This window comes from Trachemys scripta, chromosome 2 (assembly GCF_013100865.1).
Source record: "Trachemys scripta elegans isolate TJP31775 chromosome 2, CAS_Tse_1.0, whole genome shotgun sequence".
Lineage (NCBI taxonomy): Eukaryota > Metazoa > Chordata > Testudines > Emydidae > Trachemys > Trachemys scripta.
The window spans coordinates 276,665,210-276,689,588 of NC_048299.1; the positions used below are offsets into that span (position 1 = coordinate 276,665,210).

General features: G+C 48.5%; 1 protein-coding gene across 1 annotated transcript in view; it reads left to right on the forward strand.

Annotated features, from left to right (window-relative positions):
* The window catches only part of ADGRB1 (adhesion G protein-coupled receptor B1), a gene marked incomplete in the record, with an annotated part of 371,095 nt that overhangs the window by 197,129 nt on the left and 149,587 nt on the right, over positions 1-24,379 (forward strand). Inside the window, 8 exon segments of the mRNA XM_034763711.1 lie at positions 2,646-2,810; positions 7,393-7,557; positions 11,532-11,633; positions 14,206-14,312; positions 15,668-15,862; positions 18,125-18,193; positions 22,087-22,195; positions 23,987-24,130. Coding sequence (XP_034619602.1) covers positions 2,646-2,810; positions 7,393-7,557; positions 11,532-11,633; positions 14,206-14,312; positions 15,668-15,862; positions 18,125-18,193; positions 22,087-22,195; positions 23,987-24,130 — 1,056 coding nt within the window.

Below are 24,379 nucleotides of genomic sequence, written 5' to 3' on the forward strand. Positions count from 1 at the left end.
CTACCCATTTTGCTACCCAGTTCCCAAATCAGGTAACTATCCCTTGATTTCTGCCTTTGCTCCTAAAATCTCTGCTTGGAATTAGAACTTCGCAGAGACCAAGTTGGCTCTCCCATAAAGAGACAAACTGAGGAGGTCAGAGAGTGATAAAGCGTATCCCTAGTTAACATTGATACATAATTAATGGCTCTGACAAAAATAAATACATAGACTCTTGCAAATAAAATAGCAATGCAAATAAAGGCAGCCCAATTGAAATCTTTCAGTTTTAATTAATCCACAAAGGTAATCATCGGCTTTTCTGTGCCAAATGAGTGCAGCATTGGCGGACTCGTTGAAACACAACAATGGGAGCTATTCAGTGCTTTATACACTCGACAGTCATATCAGTTATTACTGCCCTACTCCGAGGATTCATTACTGCACATGGTGACAATGCTCCGCTAATGGGACAATGACACTTTATTCTGTGGGGTCGGTGGCATAGAGTGAACCCGGCGCCACTTTGGAAGGAGAGGAGAGGATGAGCAAATTGTCTCCATAGACTCTAGAAGATGAACTTCTGATGAACTACACTGTTATTTGCTTTTCATAAGCTCTTGCTGTTTGTGGTCTAGGCTGCCAGCTCGCGAGCACGCTCAGCTCCCAGTGATGTCAATGGGAATGAAGGCTTCTCAGCACCGTACAGGATTGGGGCCCTTTATGATTGGAGCTATGAGTAGAGATGTAACCTGGAACCACAGTCAGCTTTGCTGGCTTAATTTCCTAAACTTCCGAAAATACAATACATGAATAATCCAAACACATGATCGTCCCGTCTCTACATAATATGACCTTTCCCCTCTCCCCTGATTTCACGGGTAGATGCCAAAGGCAGATCCCGATAGATGTGTTCCCATTTTATATCCCCTACACCAAAAATGCTGCGTTCCTCTGTGACAATAGCCCCTAGCCTTGCAGTGTGCAGTAGTGGTACTACAGCACATGGGGCTATTGTGGTAACTGCTGCAATATATTTCTTATATGGGCTAAGAGACATGGGACCAGATCCTCCGCAGGTGTGAATCTTAGCTCTGTTGAGTTAGGAACAGCTCCAAAATTTATTATTATTATTATTGGGCCACCTGGGAGGAATTGCCTCATTGACTCCAGTGGGGTTTGCAGATGGTGAGCATCTCTTAGCATTCACCCCTTTGGTATTAATATGCACTTATATAATGCCATGAATATAGGTGTGTCAAAGCCTTTATTCTGGAGCAGTTAAAGCCGGGTCCCTAAATCCATAAATAGCTACTGAACTAAGTTGCCTGATGTTCCGATCTGCTGCGCCTTGCAACTCCCATCGACTTTAAAATTGTACATTTTGGCTATGATACATTTTCTTTCATGTGCACAAACAAAAAGCAATGAGACCCTGAGACTAATTTGGTGCCTTTTGAGAGCTTGTAAATTACAAAAAGAACCAGATGTCGAATAGTTTTTGAAAAATCAATTTGCGTCTGGGACTGATGAGCCAAAGAGAAAGAGTTTTTATTCGTCAGAGAGCTGAAATCTCCAAGAAATGGGGTTCAGAAGAGAATAAAAACCTTAATAATAGGGATACCACTGGGCCTTGCTTCTCATCCAGAGAGATAATAACCGCCATTGCTAATGAGGTAAATCGGGAATGGTAGAAAGGTTAGATGAAATATCTGTTGATTGGGGCTAATTAGAGTGGGTCTGCCAGTCTAGAGAATGCTTTAAAATATATCATGCTAATAAAATCCATTCATGTTTCATTCCTATCCTGTGCTTTTAGTAATTTTCCTTTGCTGGTTTTTTTGCTAATTAATTATCCAAGATGTTTCTGTTCAGAGACACACGAAGCCTGTCAATGTTAATTCAGCAACAAGAGAAGTGCATTGATATATACGTACACACATACTCACAGATCTTTATTAAATTCCACTCATGCTATAGGGTATGTCCTGATACACGGAGTGAATTCCATTGAATAATAGTGAGTTCCTGTAAAAAGATTCTTTCTGAAAGACAGATGGAGTTTTAAGGTTGATCCATCCATCTTTCTTTCCTTCCACACATGCCACTTTGAACTAGATCTGGTCAAAATTTTTCTAAATTTTCCATTTTTCCATTGGAACATGCTGATCTGGCAAAATTGAAATCTTCCACAGGAACATATTGATTTCGATGAAATGTTTTGATGAAAAATGATCAGAAGAATTTAACACAATTGGGTCAAAATATCTGTGCGTTTTTTTTACTTTATCATTTTGATGGTTATGTTATATCTATATTATCATTTATAATATTACTATGAAGGTCAAAAAGTTTGGATTATTATATGCCCTGTTACAATATCACATCATGTCATGTGATACTGTAATAGTTTATATTCCTAAGGTCCCAGACGAATTGCTATTGCAATCCTTGGTTGGGCAGAGTTGAGCTCTCCTTCCCTGGGGTGCCTGTCTACATCTCTTTGTCAGTCCATGCAGGATGACTCTGTCTGCTTTGGCACACTGTATTGTGTCCAGCGCAACAGGACCTTGGCTTCACTGGCCTGGTCTTGCGGAACAGGCCTCATTCCTGGTGAAAGGGATTTTCACATTCTCTGTCTCTTTTTCTTCCTTTGGGCCACTCAGTGGATGGGAACTGGAATGAGTGGTCGAGCTGGAGTTCCTGTTCTACGACCTGCTCCAATGGTACCCAGCAGCGGACCCGGGAGTGCAACGGACCATCCTATGGGGGAGCAGAGTGCCAGGGGCACTGGGTGGAGACCAGAGATTGCTTCCTAAGGCAGTGTCCAGGTCAGTGGCAAATGGGTTACTGTGTATTGAGGATCCTCCCCCAACACTCTACAGTTGCACAGAGACTATGACAAATGCCCCTTTATTTCCTTTGAGGAAAAACAGCACAGTTTTCCCCATTGGTCCATCTATCATTACCAGTGGTCCATCTACTCCAGTACCCTATCAGGACCAGATACTCCAGCGGAAGGTGCAAGAAACCCTATAGTGGACAATAGTAGAATAACGTGAGCACTGGGAAAGCATTTTCCTAACCTCAGGTCAGTGGTTGCCATATGACATGAAGAATGATGGTGTATATCTCCCATAATTGTTTGATCTTATCTCATGCAGCTGTGGATGTCTGTATTATTCATATAATTTTCTAATCCTTTTTGGAATACTGCTAAGCAGTTGGCCTCAATAACATCTTGTGTCAAGCAGTTCCACAGGTTAATTAAGGGCTGTTTAAACCAATATTTCCAATTGATTGCCTTTCAGTTTCACTGATCTCCCCTTATTCTAACATTAAGAAGAAGGGTAGCTAAGGAGACTCTGATTATTGTCTTTGAGTTGTGAACTTCTCATTTATCTCCTGTCGAAATAATATAGTCATCAGGTAACGTTTTCAAAAGTACCTAAGTCCCATTTCTCACATGACTTAGGAACTGAAATCTCATTGAAAGTCAATGGTACTTAGACACCAAAGTGACTTAGGTGCTTTTGAAAAAATTACCCTCTTATCCATTAAATCTCTTCTATGGAATTCTTTCCATGTCTCTATGGTATTTTCACACTCCTATTATATGTTAGTTGTTTCCTCATCCAATTTATGGTTGAAACTGACAGTATTTACACGTTTGAACCTTCACCGTGAGTAGGCTGTGAGGCTGGTTGGGGAGCAAGATCCGGGGCGCCTAGGTCGTTGTGACCAGCCCTTCCTGGTTAGGTATAACCACCCTGACTTTATGTCATGGGGGACAGGTCCTAGGACAGGCCATTTCAGAAAGGAAAATAAACCAGAATGGAAGCACGTGTTGGAGAAGCCTGTTACCAGTGGGTCTCAGTCATCTGCCTTATCCTGGCTCTCTGGAGTCAGCTGTTTTCAGCCTGGGTGCACTTTACCGCTCTCTGAGGGAATGGGCTTCGTGCAGGCAACTAAGCAGGGCTTGTGGACGGCAGAGAACATAAGAGCATAAGAACGGCCATACTGGGTAAGACCAAAGGGCCATCTAGCCCAGTATCCTGTCTGCTGACAGTGGCCAATGCCAGGTGCCCCAGAGGGAATGAACAGAACAGGGAATCATTGAGTGATCCATCCCCGGTCACCCATTCCCAGCTTCTGGCAAAAGAGAATTCAGCTGCCTGGCTTCCACATCACTAAAGGTTCCAAGTCACCCTTTAGATAGGTGGGGGTAACTTAGGGCTTTGCAGTGGTGCTGTGCCACAGAGAATATCAGAAGGCCCATGGAGGACTACTTTCTCTAGCAGCAGAACACCACACTCACACAGCAGTGCTTAGACTGGGCATTGGCCTTTCCTACACTGAGACCAATAGGCCCTGCTATTTAGCCTCATCTTTTTTTAGTCACTGAGCTTCTGTTCTCATAGTTGTTGCTAGCCTGGTTTTGAGGGTCATGGGGGACATGGCCCAAACTGCAGGTGCAGTTGACATCGGTGTAGAAAGGACTGGAGGTTGCGGCACACCATATGTTTTGTGATAATGGTGTCCTTCCACAGCTAGGGAAAGAAGAAAATTAGTCCCTCACCTCCCAGTATCCTGTTAAAATAGGCATCATAAGTGATTTGCTAAAATGTGATTAGACTTAGGAATCAGGACTCCTGGGTCCTAGCTCTCGTTCTGTTCCTGAGCTGTGGCATGGCCGCAGACAACGCACTATTCCCCATCTGTGACATGAAGAGGAGATTTCACAGACGTGTTGGGAGGATTCATTAGCAGTTGTACAGTGCTTTGAAGATGTTAAATGCCATTATTAATAGTAAGAAGTGAGCTACGAAGCAGCATGCCCATAGAGGATGCAGAGGCACTCGGAGAAGTTACAATGGAACTAGACAACCTTACAGTTCATTTCTCAGAGCGCTTGCAAATCCCATTTCCAAGGCATATGAAACAACCATACGTATTGAGAAAAGACAATTAAACTTACATATGAGGCCCGGAATGTAAAAACACGTGACTTGTTCCAAGAAGGAGTTTGGCCAATTTAAGTTCTTGGGGGCTTATACTGCACTTACATGGTGCGTGGGCCTTGAAGTAGCTTCTTGCACAAGAGTGAATTTCACTGAAAAGGAAGCCCAAAGTGGTCAATAACACAACATCTATAGGAAGGCTTCTTGGCTGTATCTGTGTGGTTTCTCTGCTTCTCTAAATCTGCTTTGTTGGTACCTCCTCACCTCCTAAGCTGAAGAAGGGAATCTTTGCCTTTCTGCTTGTGAAATGCTCATTGTACTGCACTGAAGCGGTAGACTTTGGTTATTAAATGTTAATATAAGTGCATGCAGTGCTGCGGTAGCTGTATTGGCCCCAGGGTATGAGAGAGACAAGAGGGTTGAGGTAAGGTGTTTTATTGGACCAACTTCTGTTGGTGAAAAACAGAAGAGTCAAGGTTTCGAGCTTACACAGAGGTCTTGTATGGGCTGCTCTCTTTCGCCAACAGAAGCTGGCTCCATAAAAGATATTACCTCACCCACCTTGTCTCTCTAATATAAATTAGCGAGACATTTATATGGGTCCCTGTCTATATTCAGACCTTCCACAGTCAGACCCCAAAATCTTAGCCCAGAGTGAGATGAGTCAGGAGGCCTGGATGTCTCAGATGACTGGAAATAAAAACAAAAGGACAGCCGCACTGGGTCAGACCAATGGTCCATCTACCCCAGTATCCTGTCTTCCGACAGTGGCCGGTGATAGATGCTTCAGAGAGAACGAACAGAACAGAGCAATTGATCAAGTGATCCGTCCCATGTCATTCAGTCCCAGCTTCTGCCAGTCAGAGGCTTTAGGGTACCCAGAGCATGTGGTTGTGTCTCTGATCATCTTGGCCAATAGCCACGGATGGACCTATCCTCCATGAACTTATCTTATTCTTTTTTGAACCCAGTTATCCTTTTGGCCTTCACAACATCCCCTGGCAACGAGTTCCACAGCTTAACTGTGCGTTGTGTGAAGAAGTACTTCCTTCTGTTTGTTTTAAACCTGCTGCCTATTCATGTCATCGGGTGACCCTGATTCCTGTGTTACCTAAAGGAGTAAATAACGCTTCTCTATTCGCTGTCTCTACATCATTCATGATTTTATTGACTTCTATCATATCCCCTCTTCGTCGTCTCTTTTCCAAGCTGAACAGTCCCAGTCTTTTTACTTTCTCCTCATACAGAAGCTGTTCCATACCCCAAATCATTTTTGTGGCCATTCTCTGTACTTTTTCCACTTCTCATATATCTTTTTTTTTGTGATGGGTCAGCCAGGCCTGCCCGCAGTATTTAAGACGTGGGCGCACCTTGGCTTTATATAGTGGCATTATTATATTTTCTGTCTTATTATCTATCCCTTTCCTAACGGTTCCTAACATGCTGTTAGCTTTTTTGACTGCCGCTGCACATTGAACAGATGAAAAATGGGCTAGGGGGTCAGCAGCCCAGGTTCAGAAGTGAATGAATGCTGCTCTTTGGTAGTTGATTTGAACTGAGCTGATGGCCTGAGCCTGGTTGCTACAGACAAGTGTCTGTAGGGAGACACCTGAATGTCACCCTTAGCAGCAGTTTTAGGAGAGAATCCAAGGAGTCATTGGGCCATGAAGACTGAACTGTCCTAGGGTCCTTCCAGGCTGGGGTTGAGGTGGGAAGGGGAGACATAAGGAGAAGCTTGCACTGGAGCAGAACATGTTGTACTGTTTACTCTGGGCATAAGTCTACGATTTCAGGGTATGTCTAGATGGAGAGTTCGTGCACAGCAAGCCGGGGTGCAAATGTACAGTGCACGAATGTGGCGCATATTAACTGGCAGTGTGGCCCCTGCTACCATGCACGAAAAATTCCTCAGGATGCTTTGACGTACTCCTGCTTCAAACAGCAATAGGCCAAAGTGCACCAGGGAACTTGAAGCGCGCTGTAGCCGGATCCGCACAGCCAGGGAGTGCGCAGCGCACTAGTACACGGTCGATTTACATTCCAGCTTGTTCCATTCTAACGTTCCGTTTCGAAAAGCCCCCAGTCTGCAGGGTTCAAACTTCTTCCACCACAACTAAAATCATTTCAAAGCAATCCCCAGTTTTCAGGCGTGATTATGATCCCCCGCACACCTTACACGGTTGACTACAAGGAAGCTGCTCCCAAATTCCCCCTTGCATGTGAGCTCAGAGTTAGCCATCAATGTGCAAAAGCAATCGAGATATGGACTGTTAGATCACGCTCATGCACCCTCTCCTCCTCCTTTTAACTAGTGTTAGAGCCTTTTCCAGGCCGGGAGCCGTCACCTAACATCCCGCTGTATTGCTGCAAACCGCATGTCCAATGTTTACCTTGAGGCCGAGCTGCCTTGTGTTGCTCAGGAACTTTTCTTTCCTCGTTTGCTCTCTTGCAGTGGACGGAAAGTGGCAGGCGTGGGGGCCGTGGGGGAGCTGTACGACCTCATGCGGGGGCGGGACGCAGAGACGCGACCGTGTGTGCTACGGCCCCTTCTTCGGGGGAGACTCTTGTCAGGGGCCCAAGGAGGAGTATAAACAATGTAATGACAAGAAGTGTCCTGGTACGTATCTCACACTTTTCCTGCTTTCTGTTCAGACCGGTAACGGAGACTGTGGGGGAGGGCTGCTGCTTGTATGAGTCAGAGTTTAATACCAGGAGAGACCTCTGGTCCAGCCTTCTGCATAACACAGGCCTGCTGGTCCAACACCTATCCAAGCCAATCATGGGGGTCTCCCTGATTTCAACGGGTACGATTGGGCCTTCCCTGGGTGGATGGATATGCTCAGTGCTTCTTGACTGGTATGTGGTTGGAGACAGGCAGCTGATGATTTATAAAGAGGCAAAGAACTGGTGTGTGAGTACCCAGCAAAAACAGTACTGGAGCACCCCCGATGCTCTGTCATGTTCACACTACCCCCACTGGGCCACTAGGCACTGGAGTACCCACCTGACATTGCAGAGCAGTGTTAGACAGCACAGTGCTGGCCGAGCCTCTCTGAGTCCTGCCTAACCTATAGCTCCCGCTGGTGCTATTGCCCAGGGAGAAGAACCTGCTGCAAATTATGGGGCTGAAAAACCTTAGTGAGGTCAGGGCTGTAGAGTTTTGCAGGGCAGACAAAACCTGGGTTTCTAATGTGAAACACAAGCAGAGGCAAATAGCTAAAGGGCTCAAAAGCAATGTTTATTTTCCTTTGCAAGCCACTTTTAGAGCCCCTTCTGGGGAAATCTCTGGTTGAAATTCCCTGGCCTGTGTTATACAGGAGGTCAGACTAGAGAGTCGCGTTGGTTCCTTTTGGTACGATACAGAGTTTTTAATAGTGAAGGTATTTGATGCTCTGAACAGATTACCAAGGGGTGTGGTGATTTCTCCCTCACTGGAGTCTTTAACTCAAGACTGGGTGTCTCTTGAAAAGACGCACTCTAGCCGAAGCAAAAGCTACTGGGCTGGGTGCAGGGATCACTGGGGAGGTGCGATGGCCTATGTGATACAGGAGGTCAGACCAGATGACCACAAAGGTCTCTGTGAATCGAAGGGGAAAAGACCCAAACGGTAGCATGAAGGTGTCACCTAACTTCAGCTATTGGTCCCGCCCCCCCAGATTCTCTTCTAATTCAGACAACAGCATTCCCTGACCATAGGAAACATTTGGGTCAGATCCTCAGCGTCACGGACTTTACCTTTGATTTATGCTGGGTGAGGTTCTGGAGCAAACCAAGACATTTTGTTAATTTTGGTAGGGGCTTGGAGCTGTGCTATCCTATACAAAAGGAGGCACATCTCAGCAGTGCAGGTGTTTCACATCAAAGGAGCTTGTTGTAATTGTTTTTTGGAGGGCGGGGGGGGGTGCAGGCAGGAGGGAGGGCAAGGGGGACTCTGCAAGTCAGTGGCTACAAATAAACCTCCTTGATTTGTTCTCAAGGAAATCTCAAACACCCACATGATTTGATTTTAACAGAAGGATTGAGCTTAATTGGATTCGATATTAAAATCTCCCAGTGCAGCACACTTCCTAGAGTAAAAAGGATTTTGTTACAAAGCGATATTAAAAATGACAGTGATCAGCTGATTCCCCCCTGGCCTGGGAATCACTCCTGCGTTTGTAGGCAAGACAATGCCAGGCAGTACCAGGACTTTCTAAGGAGCATCCCTGATGCACGGCATCACATAGCACTTCCTGGAAAGGGCAGTCACCAGTGGGAGTGAATGGAAAGGGTTGGAGGGTTGGCATTAGGGAGAGAGAGTGAGGGGGTTGGAGTGGGGGAGCCATTCTCCTTAACCCTTCCCCGTCCTCTTCCCCCTTGCTCCCGCAGCTCAGTCACTTTGCAACAAAGAATGCTAGCAGCTCTCCATCATTCTCCTTTGAAACACCAAGGGAAGCAGAGAGGCGCGATGGGTTTGTGGCTAAGGCACTAGGCTGGGACTCAGGAGATCTGGGCTCAAATTCACAGCTCTGCCACAGTGTAATGTGGGCAAGTCACCTAATCTCTCTGTGCTTCAGGCACTCTTCAGTAAAACAGGGCCAGTAATACACCCTTCCCCCAACCCACCCCGCTATCTGTCTTGTGTATGTAGATTGTAAGTTCTCTGGGGCAGAGACTATTTCTATTAGATTCTGTTTCTTGTTGTGCCTAGCACAATGCAGGCCTGATCTCAGTGGGGGCCTTCAGGTGCCACTGGAATACCTGTGACAGTAACAGTAGACAATTAAAAGGAATGGAATGAGAGCTCTTTATGAATGAATATCATGGCTAGTGGTTGGTCGTGGTCTTCCAGGAAGGGGAGGGGGGAGCTGTGTTTCAAATACAGATGGATTTGGATGTAGACTCCATTCTGAACTGGGTACATGTGGATCACTCTTCCTGTCTGGGGCCTTTATAGACATAGGGGTTACCCACAAGATCTGGATCCAAGCCGCCCCACGCTCAGAGATTTGTCAGATACAGAATTCTGGCTCCAGCCCCGTCTTTAAATTCACAGTCCTGCCTCCTACCCAGAGGCATCTTGCAGTCAGTTCCAAAGCAGCACATGGGGAGATGGACATACACAATCCAGACGTGGAGCCCCGAGATATTCCATTCCATACCCCCAATCATGTAGGACTTGCGAGCGCTCCCCGTGCTGAAGATGCACTTGGGGGCTGCAGGCTGGGCATGCACCACTAACTCCCCAGAGCTCACAGTAAAACGCAGGACCTAGGAAATTTATTTATTTCAGTCATCTGCAGCTACTGCCACCCTCCCCCGCAGCTTGGCTGATTGTGTCCTTGGCACACCTCTACTGGCGCCACTGAACGCTGGCACCAGCAGTGCTTCCCGGCATGGGAGGAGAGCACGGTGAACAGCTGCCGAGCCCGGTCAATGACTGGCATTGGCTTGGCAACTGCCAGGCCTGGCTGGGAACAGCCGTGCAAGCAGCCTCCTTGTTTATGGGTAGTTTTACATGCACAATAAATAGAAAATGTAATTGCAAACTATTAAATAAAAGGTTTTCCCTCCCCACCCCAAGGAGTGATAAATAGTTTTAATACCAGATTCACAGCTTCCACAGTTTTATGTACCATAAGTAATCTTTTCCCACATAAACATCACTCACATAGTAGATGTGCTTCCAACTTGCTGAAAGCGCGTTGGCCATTTTGACTCCCTCTGTGGGCTGACCCAGCTTCGCCCCTCTTTGCAGCCGCCCCTTTCCTCCCAAGCCTGCGTCCGTTAGACCCAGCTGAGGCCGGATAGTGGCGTCACTGCTGCACGGGGTGCTTTCCGCTGGTGCCGGGAGCAGCCGCATCATTTAAACATGGCAGAAGCCTGCTGGGCTCTGCGGCTGTCGTTTCATATGAGCAGCTGATGGAAACCTAGTTTCTCGGCATTATGGGGTGGTACTTTCATTCTCTGCTTGTCCACATTTGCCTGGCAACGTAAGCATCCGATACCCAGTGCCCCAAGGAGAATAGCTGCCTATGCAGGGCTTGGGGGGGGGGAGGGGCTCTCTAGGTGGTCCGGGTTCAAATTGGTTTCCATCTAGCTGTGTCTCCTCTCCCTTTCTTTCCTCCCCTTTCCCCTTCCAATCTTTCCTGTTCTTCTCCTCTAGGATGTTCCAGTTCTACATAGCAGTGTTTTAAACATACAAAGCCTAGGACGGATCTAATGCCTCCTAGGCATGGGTCCTTTGCCACCGAAACCCCAGATCCCTACAATGTGAGCTAAGCACACGCAGCTGCCACAGAGTAGGGGATGCACGTAACACACTTTGCATTCACCTTAGGTGGGCACGAGTTAATTAACCTGCACAGGGGATCAAGGCTCAGTGTTTGGATAGGCAACGTGAGCTACAGAGAGGTCAGGTGGCTTTGCCCAACGCCAAGTGATGAGGATTTAATCTCAGAAGCTGCTGGCTCTCTACACGGCGCGCTTTCCTCCACACTGCCAGGTCCTTTCTCTGCGTCTCCCTTTTCTCTTCCCCCTCTCTGCGACTTCCCCCCTTCCTGTCTTCCCATCCGGCCCACGCTGAGCAGCCGGTGCCTTTGTCCTTTACAGAGCCCCATGAAATATGCGATGAAGATAACTTTGCTTCCGTGGTGTGGAAGGAAACGCCTGCCGGAGACGCTGCGGCTGTCCGGTGTCCTCGCAATGCCACTGGTAAGGAGAACGACACGCTCTGCCTGTGGAGTCAACTTAAACTCAGGGAGTTCTCGGTCCTCATTGACCTAGAGAGGACCAGGATGTGTTATACGAGGAGGGGACTTAATACAGTCCGTGACTGCTGGGGAGCTTTCTCCAGAAGCACATGGTGGCTGCATCTGTTTTCTCTTGGCACCGCTGTCCTCCTGAGGCGGTGTAGCCTTGTGCTGCTGGGCAACGCACATCTCCTAGTCAAAGCGGTGAGAGGGCTCAGAGGCAGCTCTTAGGTGGCACTGACTGAGGTGACCTCACGGGCTTTCTTGGTGCTTGATGGGAGCTGAGATGGAGGGATGGGGGTGGGGGAGGCACAGGATTCATCTGTGATACCTGTAAAGGGTTTTTTTTTAGCGAGGTTGCTGGACATAGACAGCCCCTGTAGTTCTCTTTGGATCACTCAACCTGTGCTATCGAGGATCATCCACTGGCACAGTCTCTGCCTAGGTCCCAGCCTGGAGTAAGCAGTCACGGGAGGGTCTGCCGATTGCACCGCAATCAGGTTAAAGGAAGTGCATCCAATGGAAGATTACTAAACTGATTAGCAATAAAAGACTGATTGTGAATTTAGCCACACCTGCTCCTGGGGGACTCTCAAAGAGGGAGAGTCCACTGTGTCCACTGTGCCTGCAGGAAGGGTCAGACAAGATGACCTCCTTCATCTTCTCCATCGTTGATTCACCTCTTTCTCCATGGCAGGAGGGATGGTATGAGCAAAGCAAAGGCTGCCAAAGCGGCAGATCACTCTAAATTAGGAGTGACCAGAGTAACGAAGGACAATGGACAGGACTCACAGAGGAGGCGAATGGCCGTGCTCGGGGTTTCCGAGTACCTCAGCTCAAAGGCGGTGCTGTTGGTTATTTATCCTCTTTTGAGATCTCCGGAGAAGCCTAGCGGCCATTGCTGCTTTAGTCCCTCAGCTCAGAGATACAGAATCAGGCAATTTTGCGAGGTTCTCTGGGACTCATGGGTTTGCCTCCCATGTTCCAGTTAGCCTGGTCTAAATTGCCAGCCAAGTGCTTCCACTGTGGTTTTCTTCGGCTCTCACACCCCTTGACACCGAGGGGATGCAGAGAAAGGAGATTAAAAAAGCCCACCCAAAGCGCTAGTGTCTGTGGTGTGTGCTCAGCACTTGTCTGTGTGCACTTTGTGTGCATCTCTAGCTAAGTCAGCTTGCTGTGGGTACCCTCCACGAGAATGCTCAGGGTTTCCATAGGAACATAAGAATGGCCAAACTGGGTCAGACCAATGGTCCATCTAGCCCAGTATCCTGTCTTCCGACAGTGGCCTGTGCCAGGTGCTTCAGAGGGAATGAACAGAACAGGGCAATTTACCGAGTGATCCATCCCCCATTGTCCAATCCCGGCTTCTGGCAGTCAGAGGCTTAGAGACACCCAGAGCATGGGGTTGCGTCTCTGACCATCTTGGCTAATAGCCACGGATGGACCTATCCTCCATGAAATGATCTAATTCTTTTTTGAACCCACTTATGCTTTTGGCCTTCACAACATCCCCTGGCAACGAGTTCCACAGCTTGACTGTGCGTTGTGTGAAGAAATACTTCCTTCTGTTTGTTTAAAACCTTCTGCTTATTCATTTCATCGGGTGCCTGTTGGTTCTTGTGTTCCGTGAAGGAGTAAATATCACTTCTCTATTCACTGTCTCCACACCATTCGTGATTCTATCAAATCCCCCCTTAGTCGTCTCTTTTCTGAAATGAACAGTCCCAGTCTTTTTAATCTCTCCTCATGTGGAAACTGTTCCATATCCCATATCATTCTTGTTGCCCTTCTCTGTACTTTTTCCAATTCTAATACATCTCTTTTTGAGACGGGACAACCGGAACTGCACTCTGTATTCAATGTGTGGGCGTACTATGGATTTACATTGTGGTATTTTGATATTTTCTGTCTTCTTATCTATCCCTTTCCTCATGGTTCCTAACATTCTCTTAGCTTTTTTGACTGCCGCTGCACATTGAGCGGATGTTTTCAGAGAACTATCCATGATGACCCCAAGATCTTTCTTGAGTGGTATCCGCTAATTTAGACCCCATCATTTTATAAGTATAGTTGGGATGATGTCTTCCAACGTGCCTTACTTTGCATTTATCAACCCTGAATTTCATCTGCCATTTTGTTGCCCAGTCACGCAGTTTTGTGAGATCCCTTTGTAACTCTTCACAGACAGCTCAAGAATAAAGCTATCACCTTCAAACTTTGTCACCCCACTGTTTCCCACCCCTTTTCCAGCTCATTTATGAATATGTTGAACAACACAGTACAGATCCTTGAGGGATGTCACTTTTCACCCCTCTCCACTGTGAAAGCGGACCATTTATTCCTACCCTTTCTATCGTTCAACCAGTTAGTGAGAGGACCTTCCTACCGATCCCATGACTGCTTACTTTTCTCAAGAGCCTTTGGTGTGGACCTTGTCAAAGGCTTTCTGAAAGTCCAACTACAATATATCCACTGGATCACCTTTGCCCACATCCATCTGTCCTCTCTTCCATGCCCCTTTCTTTCTCCTTTAGGGTTGATCCTGCGAAGATGCACTTTAGATGAAGAGGGGATAGCGTACTGGGAGACTCCAACCTACATCAAGTGTGTTTCCATTGACTACAGGAATATACAGATGATGGTAAGGAAGATTCACTTCTCATCTGAATGGATCCATTTCCCCCCATTGTCGCGTTTTACTTAGATGGGAGATTCCCCAGAGAAACTCAAAGGGCTTCCACTGATCCAGTAGTGACCCACTCTTCCCCCTGAGTCAGTAGTGAGCCAGTGACCCATAACTGGGTTAGAGGGTGCAATGGTGCTGAAGGCTCTGTCGTTTGGACTAATCCTACACCAGAGGCCTGGCCACTTGTGATTATTTAATGGCTCCTAGCACTTTTTGCAAGAGTAGAGGATGTTAACCTCGGTATCCTGGCCAAACTCCAGTCTCCTGACATTCACCCTGCAGTGTTAAAAGATAGGATGTCATCTCATTCTGCCCTAAGCCCATGTGCAGTGTCGTTGCTGCATTTCAGCGGCCATGAAAGGAGAGTTTGTAAAGCACTTTGGGATCCTTTGGGAGGGAAGGTGTTATAAACGGAAGGCATTACTGTCCCCTCAATCCGTTATCCTGATAAGATCTGTGCACAGAGAAAAACACAGAGCTCCCAGCTATAAAATGGGGCTGATAATTCTTCCTTGTCCCCCCTTTGTCTGTCTTGTCTAGTTAGATTGTAACCCCCTGGCGACAGGATAGTCTCTCGCTGGGGATTTTAGTGTCTAGCATGATGGGGCTCCATTCTCGGTTGGGTCCTTTAGCTGTTATCATCATAATAAAAACTGTAAATACTTGGCCTGCCTCTGCCACTCTCTGGTGGCTTGTCTGGAAGGTCAGTGCCCGCAGCAGAACCATCCTCATTCCCGTCTGTGGGCTGAGATGGCTGTAACTCAGTTATAAGACAGCGACAGGACTGAGTGGTGAGCAAAATCTTCCATTGCAGGCTGGGGTAGCCAGCAGCAGCAAGATTATGAGGCAGAATAGCCTCTTCTGAATCTTCAGGGACACTTCCCTTTCTGGTTACAAAGAAAGTGGGAATTCAGTTGTCTCCGATAGCCACTTAAGACCTTTCAGAGATATCACAGACTCTCCCAGATTGCATGGAGCTGAAGGCCAGAAGGGACCATTAGACCATCAAGTCCGATCTCCTGTATATCACAGGCCATTACATTTCACCCCGCTACCCTATACTGAGCCAAAGAACTTGGTTTAGACTAAAGCATTTCAGTCCTCAGGAGACCGAACTGTCATGTAGAGGTAGAGAACAGGAGAGACCCATGTATCAACACCCGAGGCCCCTGCAATGGCAGGGAATTGATTAGGTGACATATGCCTAGAAGGGACCATGGTGGTCATCTGATCTGTGCTCCTGAGGCCTGAGAACGTCACTGATCCCCAATAACGTGTGTTTGACTCATGGTGCTCTTCTCTCGTCTCAGACAAGGGAGCATCTCTCCAAAGCCCAGAGGGGGCTGATGGGAGAAGGGGTATCTGAAGTGCTCCAAAACCTCGTGGAGATCTCCCAGGATGGGACCAGCTACAGCGGGGACCTGCTGTCCACCATCGACGTACTCAGGAATATGACCGAGATCTTCCGTAGGGCGTATTACAGCCCCGCTGCTGGGGATGTACAGGTGAGCTGAGGAAGAGAGATGCACGTCATGATGGGATGGGTGCCACTGGGCAAGTCTAAGGCACGGGCACATACACACAGGGTTTGGGGCGACCACTACGTACACTGGAATCTATTTATACTTGATGAAAGCCGAGAAAAATCAGAAATGTCTCTGCTTACCTCCGTGATGTGCCTCATTTCCCAATGTGCACTTCCCAGGCTAATGAGCTCCCCCCCACCCAATCCCCACTGGTTCATGAACTAATAACTTGAAGAGCAAAGTCATTTCGAGCTGATTCAACCCAGCAGCACTTTCTGTGGCGTCTAATGGATTTTGGTGCTTTATTTGGAAGGAATTGCAGTCTAATGGCCGAGAGGGGAGATGATCCTTGGGTATTAGGTGTTTATATATTGATGTGGGAGAAGGCTGAGGGTTTCTTGCCCTGGGCTTTACTTTCAGCAGTTACATGCAGACTGGCTACAGATCTGTCCTCGGGAGAGGTCATCAGCCCACAACTTGAAATATTAAACTTGTCCTCTAGGATCTGCTTCCCCATGGTGTCTGCAACGGTGGGGAAAACGGAGAGGAAAATCAATGGCTTTGAACTCTGTATCTCCTACCTTCACATCTCTAGCTCTCACTCGCACAGCAGAACTTTTGCCTGGATAGCCCCTCTTCCTCTGACAGTTCATTCTGTCATTCCCCTTTCCCAGTTATAATGGAGATGGAGCCACCAGAAGCTTTCCCACCACGGGCAATGGTTTTGTCTTCTTCCATAAAGCCCGGCGACTGGGCTGGATAAAGCAGTGGCTAATCTAGTCTGGCAGCCCCTGTGCTCGCTGGCTTCAGAGCATGAAGGCACTCCCCGTGCCAGCAATGACTTTTCGGTGGAAGGGGGATGGATCTGCTGGAGAAGGGGTCTGCTTGGTACCTTGGCTTCTATATTTCCCGTGTGTTACTCACGGGGTGAAATATCTCCCCCTGAGGGTCTCTCTTAGCAGTGAAGGTTTGGTCAAGTGAAGCTAGGACCCAGCAGAGTGTGCAGAGAAAATCCATTAACTCATAACGGCTATGCAAAGCCTCACATGCTGAGACCTTTGCAAAGGTGGGGAGGGACAGGAGTGGCTGAGCTGGAGAAACCTAACTTCTCTGTTTGTTCGAGATAGGGCCAAACGACAGTTAGGGATAGAGCGCTGCACTTGGGCTGGAGAAACCTGGGTGCCGTCCCTCGCTCAGCTTTCCTGTGTGATCTTTGGAAAGTCACTTAATCTGCCCTGTGCCTCCATCCACCCTTCTGTACAATGGGGATAATCTGGCTCTATATCCCACGGGTGGTGTGAGGAGAGAATCCATGAATGATGAAGTGGTCAGATACTCTGGTGATGGGGGCCAGAGAAATATCTGGCTGGCTGGCTGGCTGGCTAGATAGATAGATAGATAGGTTTTCCATTATGATAATCTAGTCTGACCTCCTGTATGGCACAGGCTAGAGAACCTCAACCAATACTTTCAGCATCAAGCCCATAACTTCAGTATGAGCTAGAACAGATCCTTTAAAACAACATCCAGTCTTGATTTAAAGACCACAAGTGATGGAGAATCCATCATGTCCCTCGGTAAGTTTTCCCAGATGGATAGAACACCCACGAATTCTGAACCTGGCCATGAATTCTGAAACCGGGCCCAAACCACAAGCATTTGCTGTCTCTGTAATAGGCCGAGCCAAAACCCCAGATCCCCACTACTCCTGGATGTCAAGATCTCCAAAATCTGGGCCTGCGGTCTGCAGCCTGAGCCCATCCCCTTGTGAAAGTGAGGGGCTCAGAGAGCCCGCGGGAGCCAGATGTACTGTGGGCAACTCTGCTGCTCTCCATACCCCTCATAGTCAAAACCCCTCTTGGCATTTTATCATTGCCTCATGTCCGCCTACGCCCATCCCTTGCCCTCTCCACGGCATGCAGAATCCTTTGCTTTCTGCTGTGGCCTGGTGGGTAATGAGTCGTGTAGTGCTCACTGGCTGCCCCATTGCACTCAGGTGGTGAGCAAGGTACTGACTCGTCTCTCCAGGAGAGGCAGTAGGAGTTTTGCTACTTATTTCATTGGGAGCAGGGCTTTGGTTTGTCCAGTGCTTTGGGAAGACCAGTGCTCTGTGACTGAGGGCAGATCCTCTTCTTGCTAATACTAATGTTCTCTGCCTTCTAACATGTTGTGGGGCACGTCCTGCCACTCCGTCATATTCTGATCACGACTTTCTTTTCCTTTTTTATCTCGCCTCTCTAGAACTTTGTCCAGATCATCAGCAACTTGCTGTCAGAGGAAAACCGGGACAAGTGGGAGGAAGCTCAGATGGTATGGACCTGCTACGTAAACATACAACCCAAATAATGCTGGCGCTCAGCCTGTGGCATGGGGGGGAGGGATTATGGGCATTTCCCCTTGGGTTGGGTGATCTCACCGCTCTGTGTGCCTGGCAGGTGTTGTACTCAATGGGCATCCGTTTTACCCAGAAGAGCTAGACCTCCTCCAGCCACTGCTAGGCATCACCAACACAATGCCTTGCAGCGAAAGAGATGTGTCGGCTGAATGACCCTGCTTGGAGAAATCAGCGGCGACCAGGAAAATGGATCCTGCTAGACTTCAGAGCCAAGTGCAGTCCTGGCCCTTTAAGATTGCTCCCAAGTCTGAGTCCTGTATGAAAAGACTCAGGCAGGATTTTAAAGGGCCAGGATTGTGCTCTGCCATCTGAACTAATGCTTTGGCTCAGTTCGAGCTGAGCAAGGGTTCATTTATTTGTTAGCTACCCTTTCCTCACAAGGTCACCTGGTGTCTCCCCAGGGATGCTGGCAGTTAGAGAACATGATGGGTAATTCGGCAGATAAAGCACGCCCTGTCTGGGCCTAGGCACTGCTATATGTCCCGTCTATGTCTTACCCAATCCTTACCCTGCCTCAGTTGCATTTTCTGCCTGTGCATGTAGGTGACTTACCCACTGTCCCTAACCTGGACTGAAAAATCCTCGCAGAGCTCACTGCTCAACAGCGCTGATCTCTCTGCAGCCCCGGGGAGCCGCATCAGAGTGAAATGATACTGCCTTGAAGGCAAAGCCTGTTCACAGGCGACGCTGACTGATGGCTCCCTGTCGGTACTAGTTCTTCCCTTGTCTCTTCCACTTTACTGCATCTCAGAACACAATGCCTCGTGTGCCTGTGTCTCGGAAGCCAACGTCACCACAGGCAGGTCTGGTTTCTGACAGGCGTCCATCAGGTGGAGTGTATTCCACTGAGGAGATCACGAGCCATGGGTCACAATATGGCATCTCTTTTAGCTGCCGTGTTGGCTGGTGAACCCCCTCAGAAGGGGCAGCAAACAGCACAGGAGTGAGAGACGATTGCCCGGCACAAACATGAAACCTTAAAGGTCAATTTTCTTCAGAATGGCCACTGTACTTCTCTGGCAGCTAAGGAGCTGCCGGTTTAATCCGAGACCCCCCTACGTCAAGGGGGTGAGGGAAAGACTGTTGCATAAGGGGAAATGAAATGAAAATAAATAGCTCCAGGGAAGGTTTGTGCTGTTGGCGCATAGCAGGCACTGAACGTTGATTGAGCTTGGAAGGGATTGGCTCCTCTGCAAGAGGTCAAAGGTGGGCTAGGTCAGTAATGGTGGGAAGATGTTACCACCTGACGTCTGTTCGGAGGCTTCTCTGAAATGAGTCAGATAGGGGGAGGGGTGCATTACCTAGGTAAACGGGGTCAGACCAAGTATTGAACAGACCTCGAGACTGAGCTCACCTTTTGCCCCTCTAGCTGGTGTTTCCCCAGCATAGTTGGAAATTGATGACCCTGGCTGGTTCCAGAGGAGGTGAATGCTCAATTTAGCAAATACGTGTCTACATCCACCTTTCAGAATAGTCACTGTGGAGTGGACTCTGCTGAGTCGTCATGACAACGCAGGAACCCTGTTGATCATCATAAAAATAGTTGCAGTTTTCTCACGGCTGCAGTTAGTTCCCAGTGGTTTTCCCTTATCAGCTTCCCTGTGTTGTAAACCTGGCTTGCTGGCCTCTGACAACCCCCGATGTTCATTCCTGCGGCGTGACCAGTCTGCACTCTCATGACAGCGGATGTTATTTTCTGCGCTGCTTTGATATCAATCAGAGGATCTTTCATCTTTTGACCACCGCCACTATTATAGACAGCACGAGGACCATGCCTAAGGGATATGGATGCCCAGTTCCCGTATGTTTGAATGAGAAATAGGATCTTGGCCTAAAACTTCAGTTCTAAATCCAGAGTCTGCTCTCCCATGAGCACCAAGAGGAGAATCACTGGTAATAGCGTCTCTAAAATCCTCCAACCGCTAGAGGGCAACATACATTGGATCTAGTCTCAGTCCACCTAGCGGAGGGGATAGGTGCAGGCACACACAATCTACCATGCCATTTTAATACAGGACTTTAGCAACCATCTCTCCATTAAAAAAAAAGAAAAAACCCAACCAACCTACCAAACAAACCCAACAACTCTCATATGGTAGCACACATTTAGTGTCTTATTCCTTCCCCTGTTCTCGCTGCATATTCAGTGACAGCTCAGATGGAGAGTTTTCCCTGACTGTTTAACAGTATTCTCTTCCTACGCAGATCTATGGGTTGGCCGGGGATATTCCCCTCTACAGGTAGCTGTTTGTACAACTGCTTGATCACTAAACTGTGCAATCAACCTATGATCGATCTAAGATGCAATTACTTTGATATCGAAGTACCAGGCAAAATTGTGACAGGGTATATAAAGAAAACAAAACACAATGGTCCTTATTTCTCTCAATTCTCCTGTGCATAGGCAGGTGTGAATTTTAAGTCTAGGAGTGTTTGGGGAGTTAGGTTTTAGTTGTTGTAGGTTAGAGACATTGGCCCAGGGTCATGCCTTGTGTCACTAAACACAACCAGGCTTTGGCAAGGAGACCTCTAGCAGCTGGGGTCCTGCTACTGGGAATGATCCATGCTGTATGCATGACAGTCTAAGCCAGGGTCCCGCTGGAGGGCCGTGGTAGGGAGCAGCGGTCTCTCATGGAGGTAGGACCAGGTGGTTCAGAGATCAGTACTCCTCAGTATGAAGGCTCTCAACAGAGAACTGTACATAGGAAAGGGCCAGAACATCCCCTCCAACAACAGCTCATGGTGGCCCCAGTTTTCAGACATTGGCACCCCCGTGGGACATCTAAATATTCTGGGTGCGGGCATTCAAGGGGATACGTACTATATGGGCCTAAGAGAGGCGCTTCCCTGCCTAAATTCCGATGTCTGCTTCCCAGCTGGGATTTAGACATGCTCTTGGTGTACCCAGATTTGAGGAATGGGCTCCCCCATTTTTGTAACAGCAGTGCTCGAACAGTGGTATTGCATCCTGTTTCACAGCTGTGTGAAAACGTTCCCTTTGCTTAGCCTGTTGAGTCTGGACCAGCCTAGCTGTACTCAGTCCAGGAACAGTGGTGCGGGCAAGGACCCTCTGGACTCCCTCTCTTTGCTCAATGATTTCCAGTCATGTTGACTCCCAGAGCTGAGCACAATATTCCAGGAACCAGATCCCCCCAAGTCCACGAATTGAAGGGGAGTTTTGAATGAGTGAGGCTCTCAGGGTTTGCCTCTGGGATCTATTACCTCTGTGCCCCATCACGTGATGGCTCTGCATGTGCAGCGCCAAATCACATTGGCCTTGTTGGTGGACACATCAGGCCAGCTCCTCCAGTGGATGTAAATGGAGCACTGCTGAGTTACACCACCTGAAGGTATGGCCTGGCATGTCTCATTTGCTGGCCACGTTAAGCTAACTGCAGGTCCTGGGAACCTGTAAATGTCTGCTGTGGCTTTCCCGGGCCAGACTGGTGGGTGGATAAGTAACCTTGAGGAAGGAGGGTAGGTTGGTAGGTCACTATCAGCGCCCTCCCGTTGTGGTTTTGCCCTCCTGTTGTGGTCAGGACTATTCTCCTCCATGGCCATCAGCTGCGTTTTCCCAAACCGAATCTTATACTGTCATTTCCTGTCCGTGTTTCTATCTCCTTGGATCATTTCTCTGCCCCCCATGGTTGTTCACTACTCCGCGGTACTCCAGCATGAGCAGAGAATGCTTCCGGCTCTCTGTGTGTGGGATAAGCCTGGCTTGAATCCTGGCCCTTGGAGAGGCCCAGGGTGAGCTCATTGCTATCTGTGCCACTAAATATTTGACCTCTCTTCATTGGGTTTGCAGATGGGACCGAATGCTAAGGAGCTGTTCAGGCTTGTGGAGGATTTCATTGATGTCATTGGATTTCGCATGAAAGATTTCCGGGATTCCTACCAAGTGACGGACAATCTAGGTGAGTCGGTTTGGATTCCGCTCCCCTCCCCTGCTCCACAGGCAGATTCAAACCAGGCCGTTGGTTTTTGCAGTTTTTATGAGCTGGCTGTGAGCCTGGGGAGGGGAAAAGGCTGGCCAGGGGCCGGGAGGGAGCAGTGACTTGTTCTCACGTAAGAGGAAGGGAGGGAGCAGATGCAGCCCGGGTCCTTGGGCTCAGGCTCCCCGCTGTTACTCTTAGTGGGAAATGTGCTAACTTGGAAGGCTTCTGGGGTAACGGGAGGTGAAGTGAAGCAGTGCTGTCCTCAGCTGTCAGCAGAGCTCGCGCTTCTCTAAGGCCGACGGAGGCTGGAGCAGGCAGGTCAGCTCTCCCGTCAAGAATCAGCCGCTGTAAAGGATGGGACTCCAGGCCAGTGGACCGACACCAGTAACAGAAGCAGTGTTCTGGTAATGCCTAGAGACCTCAGCTGAGATTGGTCCTGGTGCTAGCCCTGGTACATACACATGGGAAGAGGTAGTCTCTGCCCTCATCAGTTTACAAGCTCAGTAGATGGGACGGGCAAAGATTGAGGGAAAGGAAGGGTTGTTCTCCTCACAGAGCGATGAAATAACTTGCCCGGGGTCCTAGAGGGAGTCTGGCAGAGCTGGGGATGGAACGGGGCTCTCCTAAGTTGCAGCCCACTCATTCAAACCCAAGACCATCCTTCTTCTCTCTGCTCCCTCCAGAGTTTATCAAAGGGATGGTACAAGCGTCTCAGGCTGAGTGCTGCATTCATGCTCCCAAGAAGGCAAATATGTTCTCTGTGTGTCCCGCCTAGGTGTGATGGAACATATGGTTCAAGGCATAAAACATCATTGGTCAGGCTAACAGCTCCATTCACATCAGTACAAGCCCAGTGCCATCGCTAGGATCATATGGCTGGGAACAAGGGCAGCATTTGGGTTAAGGTGTCTTGAGTTTAATCCGAGGGTGGAGGAGGCTGAGGAAGTATGGAGGGACAGAAGGATGCAGGGGGATCCTGCTCAGTGAACAGAAACTCCAGCTCCACCTGCCTACTGCTATCACCTTGCTTTACGCACAGACGTTCGCTGAACAAATACCTTCTGCCATGCCAGAGATCCCAGCTCTCCTGGACAGGATCTGGTTAAAGCTTCCTCTGCTTTCATCCACACTCTTGGCCACCAAGATCACAAAGCCCCGTGTGCTCACAGCTCATCCCTTCTCAATCCCCAGTCGCCTCAACTCATGGTAGGCAGGGAGAGACATTTCCCAGAGCCCTGCTTGTTCTTACCAGCACCGTCCCACCAGCTAAAGAGGGGTTTGCCCCAAGGTGCTCCATTAGCCAAATGGGCAAGGAGGGGCTTTCTCTGAGACAGTTCATGCACGGCCTTGACCTCTCTCCAGGCTAAAGGAACGCCATCTGTCTGGTCTGAGCTCCCCCTTGCACCGTACATACAACATGGAGGGCCGCATTTTCAAAGAGTGGAAAATCCAAAATTTTGGGTGCTCATTGTCTTTGAATGGTCAGGGACTGAATTTCTACTCATAGTTGCACCAATGTGAATGAAGTTATTGGAGTCACTCTGGAGTCACACTGCTGTAAATGAAGTCAGTTTACTCTGGATTTACACCAGTGTAAACAAAGACAATGGAGTTACTCTGGATTTACACCCGTGTATGTGAGAGCAAATACCGACTCTTGCCAAGCGCCTGTCCTGCTAGTGCACCTACAAGTTTTTCAGTGATGGAAGTGTGAATATTGAGCGGGCCATTTGGGCCTTGCTTTACTCACTGTTTCTGTTTCCCCTCAAGTCCTCAGCATCCACAAACTCCCCGCCAATGCAGCCACTGACATCAGCTTCCCCATGAAAGGCTGGAGGGGCATGGTGGACTGGGCCAGGACCTCCGAGGACAAGGTCACCATCTCCAAGAGCATCCTCTCTACGGGGCTGGCAGGTAAGGGAGTGCCGCTGCAGCATCGCTGTTCTTCAGCGTCAAGGGGGCGTCAATCACTTACGCTCTGTCCGCAAGCTCTGCTCTCAGCTAGCGAGTATCTGCCCAAGAGGAACTGGCCCTGAACGCAGCACTGAGCCTTAAAGATGAGGCGTAGTTTAGATCCACGTCTGAGCTCCCCTGCAAGTTCAGGAGATTCGTTCACGTCCCGGATTCGGGCGCGGATCCATTACTAGACACAACAGCTTCTTG